At 42.2% G+C, this 12,951-nt stretch overlaps 2 protein-coding genes and 1 non-coding gene across 8 annotated transcripts; all 3 read right to left on the bottom strand.

The window, feature by feature from the left end:
* Positions 1-891: 891 nt before the first annotated feature.
* On the bottom strand, positions 892-963 carry trnaa-cgc (transfer RNA alanine (anticodon CGC)). The gene has a single exon. It is a non-coding gene; the product is annotated as a tRNA-Ala (tRNA).
* A 184-nt stretch (positions 964-1,147) lies between these two features.
* On the bottom strand, positions 1,148-3,936 carry si:ch211-119e14.1 (sodium/potassium/calcium exchanger 1). 2 transcript variants are annotated; one of them, XM_067261725.1, is made up of 3 exons: positions 3,788-3,936; positions 2,612-2,759; positions 1,148-2,263 (listed from the first exon to the last, which is right to left on the bottom strand). In XM_067261725.1, exon 3 carries the CDS (start codon positions 2,259-2,261, stop codon positions 1,638-1,640), a length of 624 nt encoding a protein of 207 aa, XP_067117826.1. In that variant the 5' UTR covers positions 2,262-2,263; positions 2,612-2,759; positions 3,788-3,936; the 3' UTR covers positions 1,148-1,637. The 2 variants fall into 2 exon arrangements, with proteins under 2 accessions (XP_067117826.1, XP_067117827.1); XM_067261726.1 differs by having other exon boundaries at positions 1,148-2,136.
* A 901-nt stretch (positions 3,937-4,837) lies between these two features.
* On the bottom strand, positions 4,838-12,081 carry coro1b (coronin, actin binding protein, 1B). Of its 5 annotated transcripts, XM_067261437.1 has the most exons (14): positions 12,044-12,058; positions 11,697-11,838; positions 10,573-10,778; positions 10,090-10,212; positions 9,831-9,960; positions 8,962-9,143; positions 8,132-8,251; positions 7,936-8,040; positions 7,673-7,818; positions 7,494-7,551; positions 7,013-7,354; positions 5,783-6,826; positions 5,305-5,709; positions 4,838-5,274 (listed from the first exon to the last, which is right to left on the bottom strand). In XM_067261437.1, exons 3-12 carry the CDS (start codon positions 10,774-10,776, stop codon positions 6,707-6,709), a joined length of 1,530 nt encoding a protein of 509 aa, XP_067117538.1. In that variant the 5' UTR covers positions 10,777-10,778; positions 11,697-11,838; positions 12,044-12,058; the 3' UTR covers positions 4,838-5,274; positions 5,305-5,709; positions 5,783-6,706. The 5 variants fall into 5 exon arrangements, with proteins under 5 accessions (XP_067117538.1, XP_067117539.1, XP_067117536.1 ...); XM_067261438.1 differs by lacking the exon at positions 11,697-11,838 and having other exon boundaries at positions 12,044-12,081; XM_067261435.1 differs by lacking the exon at positions 12,044-12,058 and having other exon boundaries at positions 11,697-12,031.
* Between the last annotated feature and the right edge of the window lie 870 nt (positions 12,082-12,951).

Here is a 12,951-nt window from a genome sequence, read left to right as displayed (position 1 = left end):
TGATTTTGCCAGAATGTAGCATCCAAACTTCTGGGCGCATTTCTAATTTGAAGAAAATTAGCACACAGCATTAACATGTTCAAATCAATCAAGACCGAGCAACGAAATATTTTAGTAGGCTGCATTTTAAACGACTGTGTTTGGCAATAGAACCGTGAAACCTGTAATAGTCGAGGTACATTCAAATGCATGTTTAATATGCATGAACAGTAAAGCAATATAAATATTTACCAATGGAGGGCAGTTTAGTTCGCTTTCTGTATCTTGTTCAGACTGATGTAGAGTATTTGGCTGGTTAATGATTATCCATCGTTCTGTATAAATATATTCCCGGTTCTGAAACGGCGGTCCGTGAGTGGAAAAAAATCATGAGATTCGTGTTACATAATTGCTCTGATATTACCGGTATATGTCAGGCCTATTGCTCAATGTGGTGTAGCCTATTTGTTTGAAATATCTACGAACGCGCAGTTGGGCCTGCAAAATCATATCGCGCAATCAACCCGCAGATGTGCTTGCATGAAATGAGTGGGTTTAACTAGAATAAGGAACAGTCATGATAGATCACATAATATTATGGCGTGCCAACCCCGGCGAAAAATGTGTTATTTGTCAGAAAAATATTTGCGTGGTGCGTGGACATGTACATGACCACGCCCTAGAAAGACCATGGACCAATCGAATGAATGCAACCACACATTCTGATTGAATACTCCGCCCATGACTGATAAAGGGAGCGGCCGAAAAAATCCGTCCAAAGTCATGTACTTTTCAGTGAGGTGGTGGAGCTGTCAGAATCACAAATGTCTTCAGAATAGATTTAACAGTGTATAAATACTGATATGATTTCAATAGCTGTATCATTATCCAATGACGTGATACTAAAAGGAGTGGAGATGCCGGGGATTGAACCCGGGACCTCATACATGCGAAGCATGCGCTCTACCACTGAGCTACATCCCCACTGATCACTATCAATGCTTCTCAAACAGTTTATAAACATGTGCCTGTTGTGTATTGTATAATATTCTGATTTGAAATCATCTGTTCAGAGAACAGTATTCCTTATTGTTGTTTTGGATAATTTGCCTAGGACTGTGTTTACTTATAATCATCACGTTTAGTTTTTGTAAGAAAACAAACACAATCAAGCTTAAAGAAGGGTTTAATGTTCTTCAAATTATCATATTGTGTTAAATGACAAGCCAATGTGCAATACAAAAAACATAAAATGTTACAGTTATACATTAACAACAATGAGATCTTTACTAGCCTGTAACCCTATGCATGATTCATCACTGCTAGGGAAGCCTAGTAGGAAACATTAAGCACAAAAAAGCATCACTTTACAGAGCTGCATGTTCAGTAAAATGTTCAAGACACCTTCCATCCAACATCAAGCATAATTTGTGCCAAAGTCTGATACTTGCACTATCTGCAATCATAGCAAGCAACACAAAACGTACAAAACAGTGAACGTGTATAACATCCCCTACTTTCACCCCTAAGATATCAACAGTAGTTCATTTACATTTCTCTGTCATTGTGCCTTAATTGTGTTACTTGTATAAAAAAAAAATGAAAACACTTTACTATTTCCTTTACATCAAAACCAAATGACTGTGCTCTCTTTGATCTCAAAACGCAGTCACGTTGTTGTCGTCTTCTTGTTTCTTCTGTTCCTCAGACCAGGTGGCACTCCCAGAGAAGTGCTTCAGGCCGATCTGTAAATCTCCTCCTCTGTTTCCCTCTCCTTCCTCAAGCCCTGCTTTGACCCCTCCATCCTCTCTGGCTCCGTCCTTCTTGTCCTCGCTCTCCATGCTCCCCTTGCTCTCTCTCCTCCCCTCCCTCTCCTGCGCTCCCCCTGCTCTGCCCCTCAGGTTGCAGCCCTCCAAGCTGGAGTAGTCATCCGACGAGTCATCTCCCTCGTCCCCCTCGCCTTCGCTTTCACCTCGTTTGCTTCCTTCTTCCACATCCCTCTCCTCTTCGCTCTCTTCGCCTTCTATCTCCTCCTCATTCTCATTAAGTGGCCACAGGCGGCGACCAAGGCGGGTCTCCAGAGTTCTGACTCCGCCCCTCACCCGGTCTCTGACTCCTCCCTCCCTATAAACCATTCTGCGAAGTGTATACTGTCCACTGGTTTCACGGTTCAGTTTCATGTACAGGTAGGCCAGAAGAAGAATGAGGAAGACAAGAAGGAAACAGAGAGTCACTACCACACGATCAGATGTGGTCTTGTCAGTGATGGTTTTTTCAGACATGCCTGCCAGAAGAGTGAGAAACGCTGTTTAACCTGCCATATTAGTGTTAAACATTTCATCAATATGAGGTCACCAGAAGAATCAAGGTCAAAATCCAAAAGGCATTCCTTATTGCAAGGTTTGTTCAAATATACAAAGCTGATGTCAATACTTTTGTGAAATTACAGACATTCCAAATCTCAAACTGTCTATGACTATTGAAGAAACATTGGTCCATACCCAGCCAAGACAACAAACACATTTTTGATTCAATGTTTTTGGAAGTTTAACCTGAATACAATGAACAGAAGTCTTCTGAGATAGGACTCAACCAAACATTTGTCTGGAGCATATTATGTGGTGTTACATACCTGTCAAAGTAGGTTGCTACAAAGTAAGTTGGTTTGTCTCGTCAATTTAAGAATAAACTCTCGTAGTTGCCCAAAGATTCTTGTTACTTCAAAGCAACAGTGACATTCCCAATAGATGGCATTCCTTCAGTATATTCAGGATCAGGATCTGAAAAGAAAGGCATGTCTTCATTATTTTATGCAGTTTACAGTGTAATTTCATTCTCTTTTACGGAAAGTCACCTACTAGTAGTCACGGACTACTGCATTTAACAGTCTACACTTCAATAATAAGGATTCATTGTTGTTGCAGTTATTCTCTATATTTTAAGACATGGTTTCTCAGGCAAAGGTTGAGCCTAGATGGAGTCTACGGAACTCATCCAATTATGCTGTATCATGATAGTAAGGTACTATAAAATATAGGTAAGTAATGAAGACAAATTGTGGTCACTGGAGATGTAACTGAAGTTTTTTGCAAAGGATGTAGCTGACGGGCTCTGATGGTGTGTGACCAGAAACCCTCATTTGAAGCGACATCACTGACAGGAAGCCAGCAGATCTTTTCTCCTTTTTGCCCATTTCCTGTTGGTGTTATAATATCCTGACACTACTTAAAACAGAGTATAGAGTTAGGCCATCAGTTACCTATATGGCTAGCTCAATACTGCTTGCAAATAAATTAGGCCACTAATATTAAGTAATGTTTTAACACAAAATTACTTGTATACGGTGCAGGTTTTTATTATTCATCATCCATGTGTTTACAAAACTAGCCTAGGAGTAAAATATATATACACTTCCTTTTCTGCAGCCAAGGAGATACTGAACATCAGCCCCACATGTGGCTTCTAAATGCAATGCCGCTCAAATGCAATACGTAAATCCATTCCATTAGAAAAATAGAAGAACAGGTGTGTCTCATGGAAAAATCTAGATATGGATGTGAAACGTGACGTGTGACAGAGATAAAGTATTCAGAGGGAGAAGGTGGAGGAAAGAGATGAAGAGAATAGTGCATTTTAAAGATGGAAATGCAGACAGTGGAAACATAAACAACTAGAAAACAACACAGGAAAAGTGTCAGAATGATGGAGAAAGGAATGAAAAGAAAGATCTGGAAACACTGAAGCAGAAAACCATGAGTATAGGTCACATACATGAACAATTATAGAAAAAGACGTATTTTACACTTACCACTGTGTTGCCGTGTGAACCAGGGGGTTGCTGAGTTTTCAACAGACAGGCAGATAACTCATACCTAAAGACAGGAAGTAATGACAGGGGTGTGTCTGCAATGCTTACTTTAAGACAGACAAATAGTAAGAAGGAGAGAGTGAGCGATGCAGCAAACTAAAGCAGTAACACCAACAGCAGGACAGGAAGCACGGGGGTGGAGATGTAGATGAGTGAATTTGAGATTGCTTGATGACAGATGAACAGAAAAATCACAATGCTGTAGAAGCATGGGGAATAGAGTGAGATGAGCGAATTTGGAGAGATTGCTTGATAACAGATGAACAGAAAAAGCGGTGCATGGGGAATAGAGTGACAATCACGTGTAGCCCAAATGCAGAGAGGAAGCTGTTCTGTGGTGAATGTGAGATTGTACAGTATAGTGGATTACTGTACACCCAGGTGAAGAAGTGGATATTTTGTGCTGCTTCAAAGTAAACTTGCAGTTATTTTCAGTAGATTTGTACATTTTACGTGTATGACAGTAAATGGCTCATTCTGAATATGTAACCTCTGGAGTGAAGATTTTAACACTACATTACAGAGGGGAATTGTTTTAACTATTGACTAAAACCCCAGACATTGGTAACTGTGTGGTAACTGTGTGTGCACTGTGCCTGATAGTACTTGAAGTTACATTTACTGAGATAATCTCTCTGCAGCCAGCGCTGAGAGACAGGAAGTGAGCAGTGGAACTAACAGAAGGTTCAAAAGCACGACCACATGGCTTCGGAACTACCCACAGCTTCTGACCACATCCTGCAGATAACTTCAGTGAAAAATGCAAACTTCAACAACAAATTTATGACATACTCGAACCAATTATATTCTTAACTACAGCTGTTTCTTGTCAATGAAAATAAACCTGATCATGGCCACTGTGGCCACAGGGGGGGTCTGTCTCACATTAATTAACCAACAACATGTAACATCTACATAGACAAACCACAAATGGCCTCAGTTGATTCACACTGTAACATTATGGTAATAAAAAGCCAACATACAAACACAAATAGGGAAGGAGTGTTTATTGGAGTTGCACAGTGCAGTGTCACTTTATTGTTTTATGACCACACACAAATAATAATTGTAGGACGGTCAGTGCATAAAGAGAAGTTAATCATGTAAATAATCAAGGAAGAAACCTGTGAAAGGTACCCAAAATAGCTATCCCTTCACCGAAGGGCGAGGTAAGTGAGAATTGCAAAAATCATAACTTTCTATTTTTGTTTATTTCTGCAGTTCTGTCCAACAGACAAGCATCGCACACCTTTTCCATTCTAAATCACAAATACAACAGCTGCCTCTAGATTAGTCTAAAACAATTAGGTTCTACAGACTTGGATTACATCATTCAAACAGTAAAAAAACAACAACTTACATTTCATTGTAACAATTTTAGTTCAGTGCTGTGAAGCACTTGTGGTTTTTAAGATAGTAACATAATCCTACTTAGAACACATTGTTTTGGGCAATACCTTTCTTGAACTCAATTTAACAAGCTGTCATTTAGGATTGTATCAGTTTATGATGTTCTATGGAATAGGTCAATAGAATGGAAGCAACTGGAAAAGCAAATGTATATTTGATAGTTACCTAGGCAGTTTACTAAGGCCATCTGAGTGCCAAACAAATAAATGTGTCATTCATACGTATAATTTATCGGGTGTGATGCTGCACATCAGTTTCTTACTAAATTAGGACACAACCTCTAAGTTGGCAATTGCATAAACCATAATTCTGCCATGTCAGTTGTTTTACTGTCTATGGACATTGATGGACTCAAAACCTGTTTGGCATAATGGAGGCTGTACTTTTTGTACCATGTTTGAGCTTGATCCCATCCACTTAAATAGATAGACTATCTTTATGGTCAGTGCTACCTACTTGCCCCTTATGACAACACAAATGATCATCCATTTACTTAAATAAAGTCATCTTTATGGTCAGTGCTACCTATTTGCCCCTTATGACATCACAAATGATCATCATGTACAGTATGATGCCACAAAGTGTGCCTGTTACATGTATTACATACACATTCAGGAAGTAAAAAGCTGAGCATGAATCACCTTCAACTTTTGAAAGTAAAAAAAGATCCCACAGAAAGATTTACAACATACAACCAACTACCTTTTCACTTAAGTCTCATTCTCTTCAATAATTTGTAGTAAAAGTGTCTTAATCAAAAACGATTATTGAAAAAGCCATTAATGTATAAATGTAAAAGAAGACAGAATTAATTATTAAGTCTGATATTACATCACAATTAGCAGCTGTATCTACCTGATTTATAATACACTGTGAGGGATTTATTTCTTACTGAGGGTGTACACACAGTTCTGTATATGGTATGAATGATTTGCACTGTACAGTACATTCATTCAGATTTAAGCCAAATGTAAAAATATCCCTTTGACACTGAAACTTAAGATGGCCTGTGTAAAAGGGATGTTTTTGTACCGCTAAATATGTATACCACATTTTTTATGACATTTGCAGAATGCACTGATTCTTAACTGTGCCCCCTCAAGTAGGATATCACTATATGTTTCTTCATAACATTTTAATATCATACCACAGGTAATGTCAACTAATGCTGTATGCAGATGATATCCCTTAACCCCCCCCCCCCCCCCCCCATTAATCAATGCGGCATCTAAAGGGTTGTAATTGACCTATGCTCATACACAACTCCTGACCTGGTTCTCGGCAACTGTGATTCAGTTGGTCACTGAGCTACACTTCAAAACTACATTCTCCCACTCGCGCGCACACAGCTTAAGGTACTGCTGATTCTAGTAAGGCTATGGTCTATGGAGTGACATCAGAATGCCCTTTGGGTGTAGTGGCGCCCCCGCCGCCTCCGGCCCCACGCCTTCATACTTCCCCGTCCTCAATGCGTGCCAGCTGCCTCTCCAGCAGCTCAATCCTCTGGCCCTGGGCGAGCACCACCGAGCGCAGGGCCTTCACCTCCGCCAGCACCTCGCTCAGCACCTCCTCCTGGGCCAGGAGAGGGGAAAGAGAGATGAGGGAAAGAAAGAGGGTACAGAAGGGAATGGAATAGAAAAATGAAGTCGGTTATTTATTTATGGTTTGGAATAAAGACAACCCATGTCATGGTTATAAGGGATGGAAGGATCACACTGCAGTTTGTCCTAAATCCCAGACGTGACACATCGGCACATTTCTCACCTCTCTCTTTACTCGGTCAGATACCCCATCTGCCTCTCTGGTTACCTTCGGCTGCCCCGCCCATTCACTCTCTGTGTCCCTGGCGACGTGTGTGGGCGGGGGGGTGTTGGTGACCTGCTGAGGGGTGGAAGCAGACCCCGCCCCGGACCCCTGTGATGTCAACTTGGGCTTGTTCTTGAGGATGTCTCTGTGCTTGGAAGGGGGAGCAGAGTATCCCCCGCTCAGGGAGACCAGCAGGGGTGGCGCATCCTGTCCAGCGATCCACTCTTCGGCCAGGAGAGAGGGCTCCAACCCAGCTGTGTCTGGGTACAGGTCACCTTGGAACAGATCTGACTGGAGGCAAGAGTGAGAGAGAAGGGAGGATGACCCCAGGATACGCTGGCATTGCTAAAAATGTGACTGTGAGAAAGTCATTCATAAACTTAGGGTCAAATTAAATGGTTAATCATTCACGGTCTGGGTCTCGTGTTACCTTGCGTGGTACTGTCATAGCGATAGGCTCCACTTTTCTTTCATGCAGCTTGTAGAACCTGCATGGAAAAGAGAACAATGAATCACAGCAGAACATACAAAAGGAAGTACACAAGTGAACAATAAACAAAAGAGGTCATTTTGATCAAGGGCAACGAAAGTGCTGTAAAACCTGCTTACCTGGCAATCTCACATTTGTTGACATCCACGCCCCGTTTTCTGAGGAATCCAGCTCCGCGCTGAGGCTCTTTGCTACTGTACAGGCTGAGGAAGTGAACGTATGGCGACTCGTCGGTCACCTCAAAATACCGGATGGTGCAGTCCCCCTGACAGAGATCAACAGATTATGGGCTGAACCAAAGTCCCTGGAGGGGTGTATCCTAAGTAAACACACTACTAGCTCCAGGAATAAGTGCTATGTTAGTAAGGTGAGTGCAGTGTACCTTTCCACACAAGTAGATCATGTTGGTATCAGGGTCATAGTAGGGTTGGAGAACACCATTACTGGTGTCCATCTCCTGAACTGCCATTGGCTCAGAAAGATCCTTCTACACAAGACAAATACAAATATATTTGATGTATCTGACACATTCTACAATGCATTACCACCTGACTGAGAGGGATTGTATTTGACTGTACCGTATCCCATAAGGCCATCTGCCTCTCGCTCATGCGGCTAAACCCGGTGGTCAGGATCTTCCCGTCCGAGAGGAAGACGGCTCTCATTGGCCGTGTGCCATCATGGACCTTCTCTCTTACCTGACAAAAGTGACAACATCCAAGCTCTTATGAAGGGTCACCAGTGTCAAATCGCAATATCGCAATGAGCAAGTCCACTGATACCCCTTTTCCACCAACGTGAACCGGGAGCTGGTGCTAGAGCCAGTTCGGAGCTGGTTCAACTTGTGAGCCTTCCAAGAACCGGTTTGCTTTTCCACAGGCTAGAGTCAGCACAGAGCCACATCATTACGCCACAGGGCAAGGAAAAAAAAAGTTCCTCCACGGACCACTGCTACTTTGTTTTAAAGTCCGTATTGTAGGCTACTAGTACAGCTAGCTATGTTTTTTTTTTTTATGCCAGTAGTTTCTGTTGGTCTTGTTGGTCATATTGTCACAGTAACCCCCTTGTGGAAAGCAGTTCTCTCGCAGGTCGTCTAGTCCAGCTCTCTTTTGGGGATAAATTGGAACCAGTTTTTCAGGTTATTAGCCAGTTCTTAAGCTGTCGAAAAGCAAAGAACTGGTTCAAGCACTGGCTCCAAACCAGCACCTAAAACGCATTGGTGGAAAAGGGGTATGACAAGGTACAATAATTCTGATACGATAGCTACATATACAGACCACCTCCTCTTTAGTCTTGTGCAAAATCAAGGACAAACAAACAATTTCTGTTTCAAGTTGTTGCTTCCACTTAATTAAACTTTTTAGTTGGTGCTCTAAACATAATCATGGTGTGAGGGTGGTGGGGGCACCTTGAGAACAGTCCCCCGACGGGGGTCGATGACGCGCAGAGCCTTGTCCTTGCACACCGTGCAGATGGCACTGCCATCCTTGTTCCAGCCGACGCTGTAGATCAGGTCTGGGTGGGCATCGCCCAGCTGATACACCAACTCCCCAGTCCCCACGTCCCACACACACACCAGGTTATCACAGCCTGGACACAGAAACACCCAAGAGATGCTTAAATACGCATCTTGAAAAAAAAAAAAAAAAAGAGATATCTAATGACCCAAACGTTTTTTTCTTTCTCTCGGTGCAAACTTAATTTATCCAAAAGTCAGATATGTGGGACTAATGAATATATAACCACTCACAGGGTGATAAGGAGTCAATTCCAAGTCACAGACAAGACATGTGTTTGTTTTGAGTTCAATTTACCAAATCCAAACATCGGACTGTAATTAGGGTTTCTTAGGAGAACTTTGACTCAGCATGTCAGCATTAACCACCGCAAGTTCTCTTTATAGCCTTGCATTGCAGGCTGTTGGTTACAGACATTTGATTCCTTTCTTGCATAATGCGGAGTAAGGAATTGGCTGTCATGCAACACCACCAACAGTGAGTTTAGAGATGTCCCTCACCTTCCTAAAATGCATTTAAAAGTTATGGCAAGAAAATACAAGTTTGAAATTCAGTCCACTAAAGAATGCTGAAAATAACAATGCTGCTTTAAAAAAAAAAAAGTCTGGAAAGCACTACAAAAGCATGTTCACCTTGAAGCAAACGTTGTACTGTTATGCAGGAGGTTTTGTTAGTGCAAACCCACGCAATGGTATATCAGTACAGGATGCGGTGGCCATATTGCCAGCCCACTAACAGAGATGTAGTCTGATAAGGTTACCTGCGGTGAGGAGGATGTTAAAAGCTGTGGGGTGCCAGGCCAGGATGCCAACCCGTTTACTGTGTCCCTCCAGCGTCACCAAGGCCTCAGTCATTGGTGCGGTCAAGCCCCCGTCAGGGATCTGCCACACCTATCGGAGAACGGGGATGAAGCTCTTTAACAAGGAACAGAAACATACTGACGGAAAGAAAAACGCACGAGTCGAGACAGTCAACGGACTACATGGGGGCTCAGAAGGGACAACGTTTCTGTCCTGTACCTTCACGCTGCAGTCTTCTGAGGCACTTGCGATGATGTTGTCATCGTGGGGACACCACTGGATGTCCAACACGGGGGCCGCATGTCCACACACAGTAGGAGCCGACTGGTCAATTCTGCCACTCTGCATTAGAGACACAGAGTTACTGGGCTTGGTGAAAATGAATATGCACTGTCACCTCATGAGTTCACAAGAATTTGTAAAACTCACTAAAGGGGCAGTTTTCTATGACAGGTCTAACCACATTACACCTATGCCCTATGCAATGTCTGCGTCCAATTAACGCAGTAAAACCTTAGTGGACAAATAGGAGTTGCTGAATTTTTTTTTTTAACTTTTGCTAAATGCAAACACTGCAAATCCGTAAACAGTACGGAACCAGAATTGAGATGAGAAACTTGAGATGTATCGAATACTCTCCAATACAGAATGCGTTAACACTATGAATAGGGTCTAGCAGGTCAGAAGTGGTCAAACACAGACCTTGCTGATTGGTAGCACGAGGAACGACCCTCCTCCACCAGCCTCGATAATCACAGCTATGAACTTGGGGTTTACATCGCAGAGGGGTCCGTCCCACGTGACGCGCGACACTCTCACATCATCGATGCAGTGCTCCGTCTTCCACGCCTGGGCAAAGACGTGTCTGAACTTACTCTGTCGGACCACGCCTCTCCGGAATGACATGACTGTGGAGAGCCACACACAGACGTATACAGTTAGTCCTCAATAACACGACATTCAGATACACGTTTCGAGTCAACTTGTGCTCTGTACTGGGAAAATGCGACTGGAGTTGACAGACCACTGGAGTTAGTAAGTGGTGCTAGTTGTAGTCTACAGTATAAGTTACATTAATGCAATTTTAAACCATTTCAGAAGAACCACTAATACATTAATATATCTCAATCAAGTGTTTAGTGCAGTTTTTTGTAGACTATTCCATAAAAAGAGGAGAGTAAAGCACAAAATATTAAAATCATTAACAAACTTTTTTTGTTTTTTTACAATAGTTCTGCAACATTTGCAAGTTTTAATGGAAAGGGTAGACAGTGAGTCATTCATAACATCAGCCAAATTCTCACATGCTGTGAGCCAGTTCTAAAGAATAGTCATGGCTCACTGGACAAAAGGGCATGATCTGCCTGAAACCAAAACAGACCAACAGTCGGGGGAGAAGGGGGGCGGGGGGGGGGGCATGGATGACCACTGAGTGAAGGCAGGAATTCAATATATTTGAGGCTTCTACCTAATGTTTTTACAGTTGTCAAGCTTGCTACAATGTACCCCACAAGACTAGCCAGCGAGCCTTGTTGGCCTACAACAATATTATGTTGACAAGTGCCTTCCATGTCCAGTGCTAATTCGGGTGTTGGTTGGATGTTCACACAAACCATTTGAATGCGTGGAAGAAATATCACTAGGTAGACAATGTATAGGCTACTTTGCAAATTAACACATTTACATGATCACATCCTCAAAATGAAGGTGAAGTCGAGTCAGGAAATGGGATGCATTTTTGAAGTGGAGAATGGAAGCGTTGTAAATGCGGTAGCTCTAAATTAGGCGACGTAATCCACACAGACTAAAGACATTTGTACACTTACTGTTGGCTTCCTTGATAACAAGCAATCTTTAAATTGAAAAAAAGGCCAAACACCCGACCAGGGCAAGCGCTGATCAATTAATCCGCCACAAGCAGTAACTTAATCCTTTCCTATGTCCGTGAAGCGGTTACACACGGCCGACCTACAACGATGTCAGTGAAGAAATGTTACTAGACATGCATACGCTAAAACAACCACAAAAGATAACTCCCGATGTACAACTATTTTCTATTTCGCTGATTATAAAAAATCCTATATCTGTTAAAATATATGTCCTCAGCAAGCATGTCCAATACAATATAGTTAGGTTAAATCAACGCCTATTAAATACGAAAGGGAACACTAACCGACGAATGGGCGTGCGATAGAACAGAGATGATGCTGACAGTGCGCACTTCGTGTTGGAAATGATTAACGTTTGGACTAGAATTCCAGACTTCCGCTCCTGACAGGATATGGTGGAGATGGCGTTGTTGTTTCCATCGCATTTTTCAACTGTTTCTTTTCGGATTGGACAATTATTGGAACTATATGGTTTATTATCCAAAGGCGATCTGACCTGGGTTAAATCATATTCAACATTTTCACGAGTTATAATGATCCAGTGCTACATAGCCATTATTAAATTGTCCATGTAAATTAATGTTTGGTCATGCTAGGCCTATACACGTCAAAAGAGAGAGAGAGAGAGAGAAATGCATTTTATTTCATTTTTTACATTGCTATCTGGCTCTGTCTGGGCTGACCCTGACATATACAGCATTAGATATAGAGCATTATGGTTGTTGGAGAACCAGCAGGGAGCACTCACCAATCTGTTCTGTAACAACAAAGGATGTTATGAGAATGAACCACGTCCATCCAGATAGTAACCCCCAAGTCCCTCCAGTTCAGAAATTGGAGGGTCTAATCCTGTACGTGCGTGCGTTAGATGGAAGCCACTATAATGAAATACAATAGCCTAGACAAAATGATGGGATTTCGAAAGTTTCAGGTTCGAGTCTCTCTCTCTCTTTCTCCTCTCTCTCTTTCTCCCCTCTCCTTCTCTCTCTCTGGCTAAATTATCTCGCTAATGGGATTGTATAAATTGACATTTGGTAGGCGTATGCCTCCGGACCATAGACTGTAAAACATTAGATATGGTGTTATTTGGCATCCAGTCTCTCCTCTCTAGGCCACAGCACTTCATCAACATCACACCTGACGTTACCCTTAAAGAAAACCCTTTGGAAGATCGGATTCAAACTGTATTATG

This window comes from Osmerus mordax, chromosome 23 (assembly GCF_038355195.1).
Source record: "Osmerus mordax isolate fOsmMor3 chromosome 23, fOsmMor3.pri, whole genome shotgun sequence".
Lineage (NCBI taxonomy): Eukaryota > Metazoa > Chordata > Actinopteri > Osmeriformes > Osmeridae > Osmerus > Osmerus mordax.
Note: the sequence above shows the minus strand (reverse complement) of the source record. Positions and strands in the feature narration are given on the sequence as shown.

Coding starts and splice junctions, on each gene's coding strand:
- si:ch211-119e14.1 (XM_067261725.1), bottom strand. CDS start 2,261: ATGTCTGAAAAAACCATCACTGACAAGACCACATCTGATCGTGTGGTA.
- coro1b (XM_067261438.1), bottom strand. CDS start 10,776: ATGTCATTCCGGAGAGGCGTGGTCCGACAGAGTAAGTTCAGACACGTC. Junction 8,041..8,131: donor AGATGGCCTTATGGGATACG/GTACAGTCAAAT, acceptor TGTCTTGTGTAG/AAGGATCTTTCTGAGCCAAT. Junction 7,355..7,493: donor CTATGACAGTACCACGCAAG/GTAACACGAGAC, acceptor TCTTGCCTCCAG/TCAGATCTGTTCCAAGGTGA.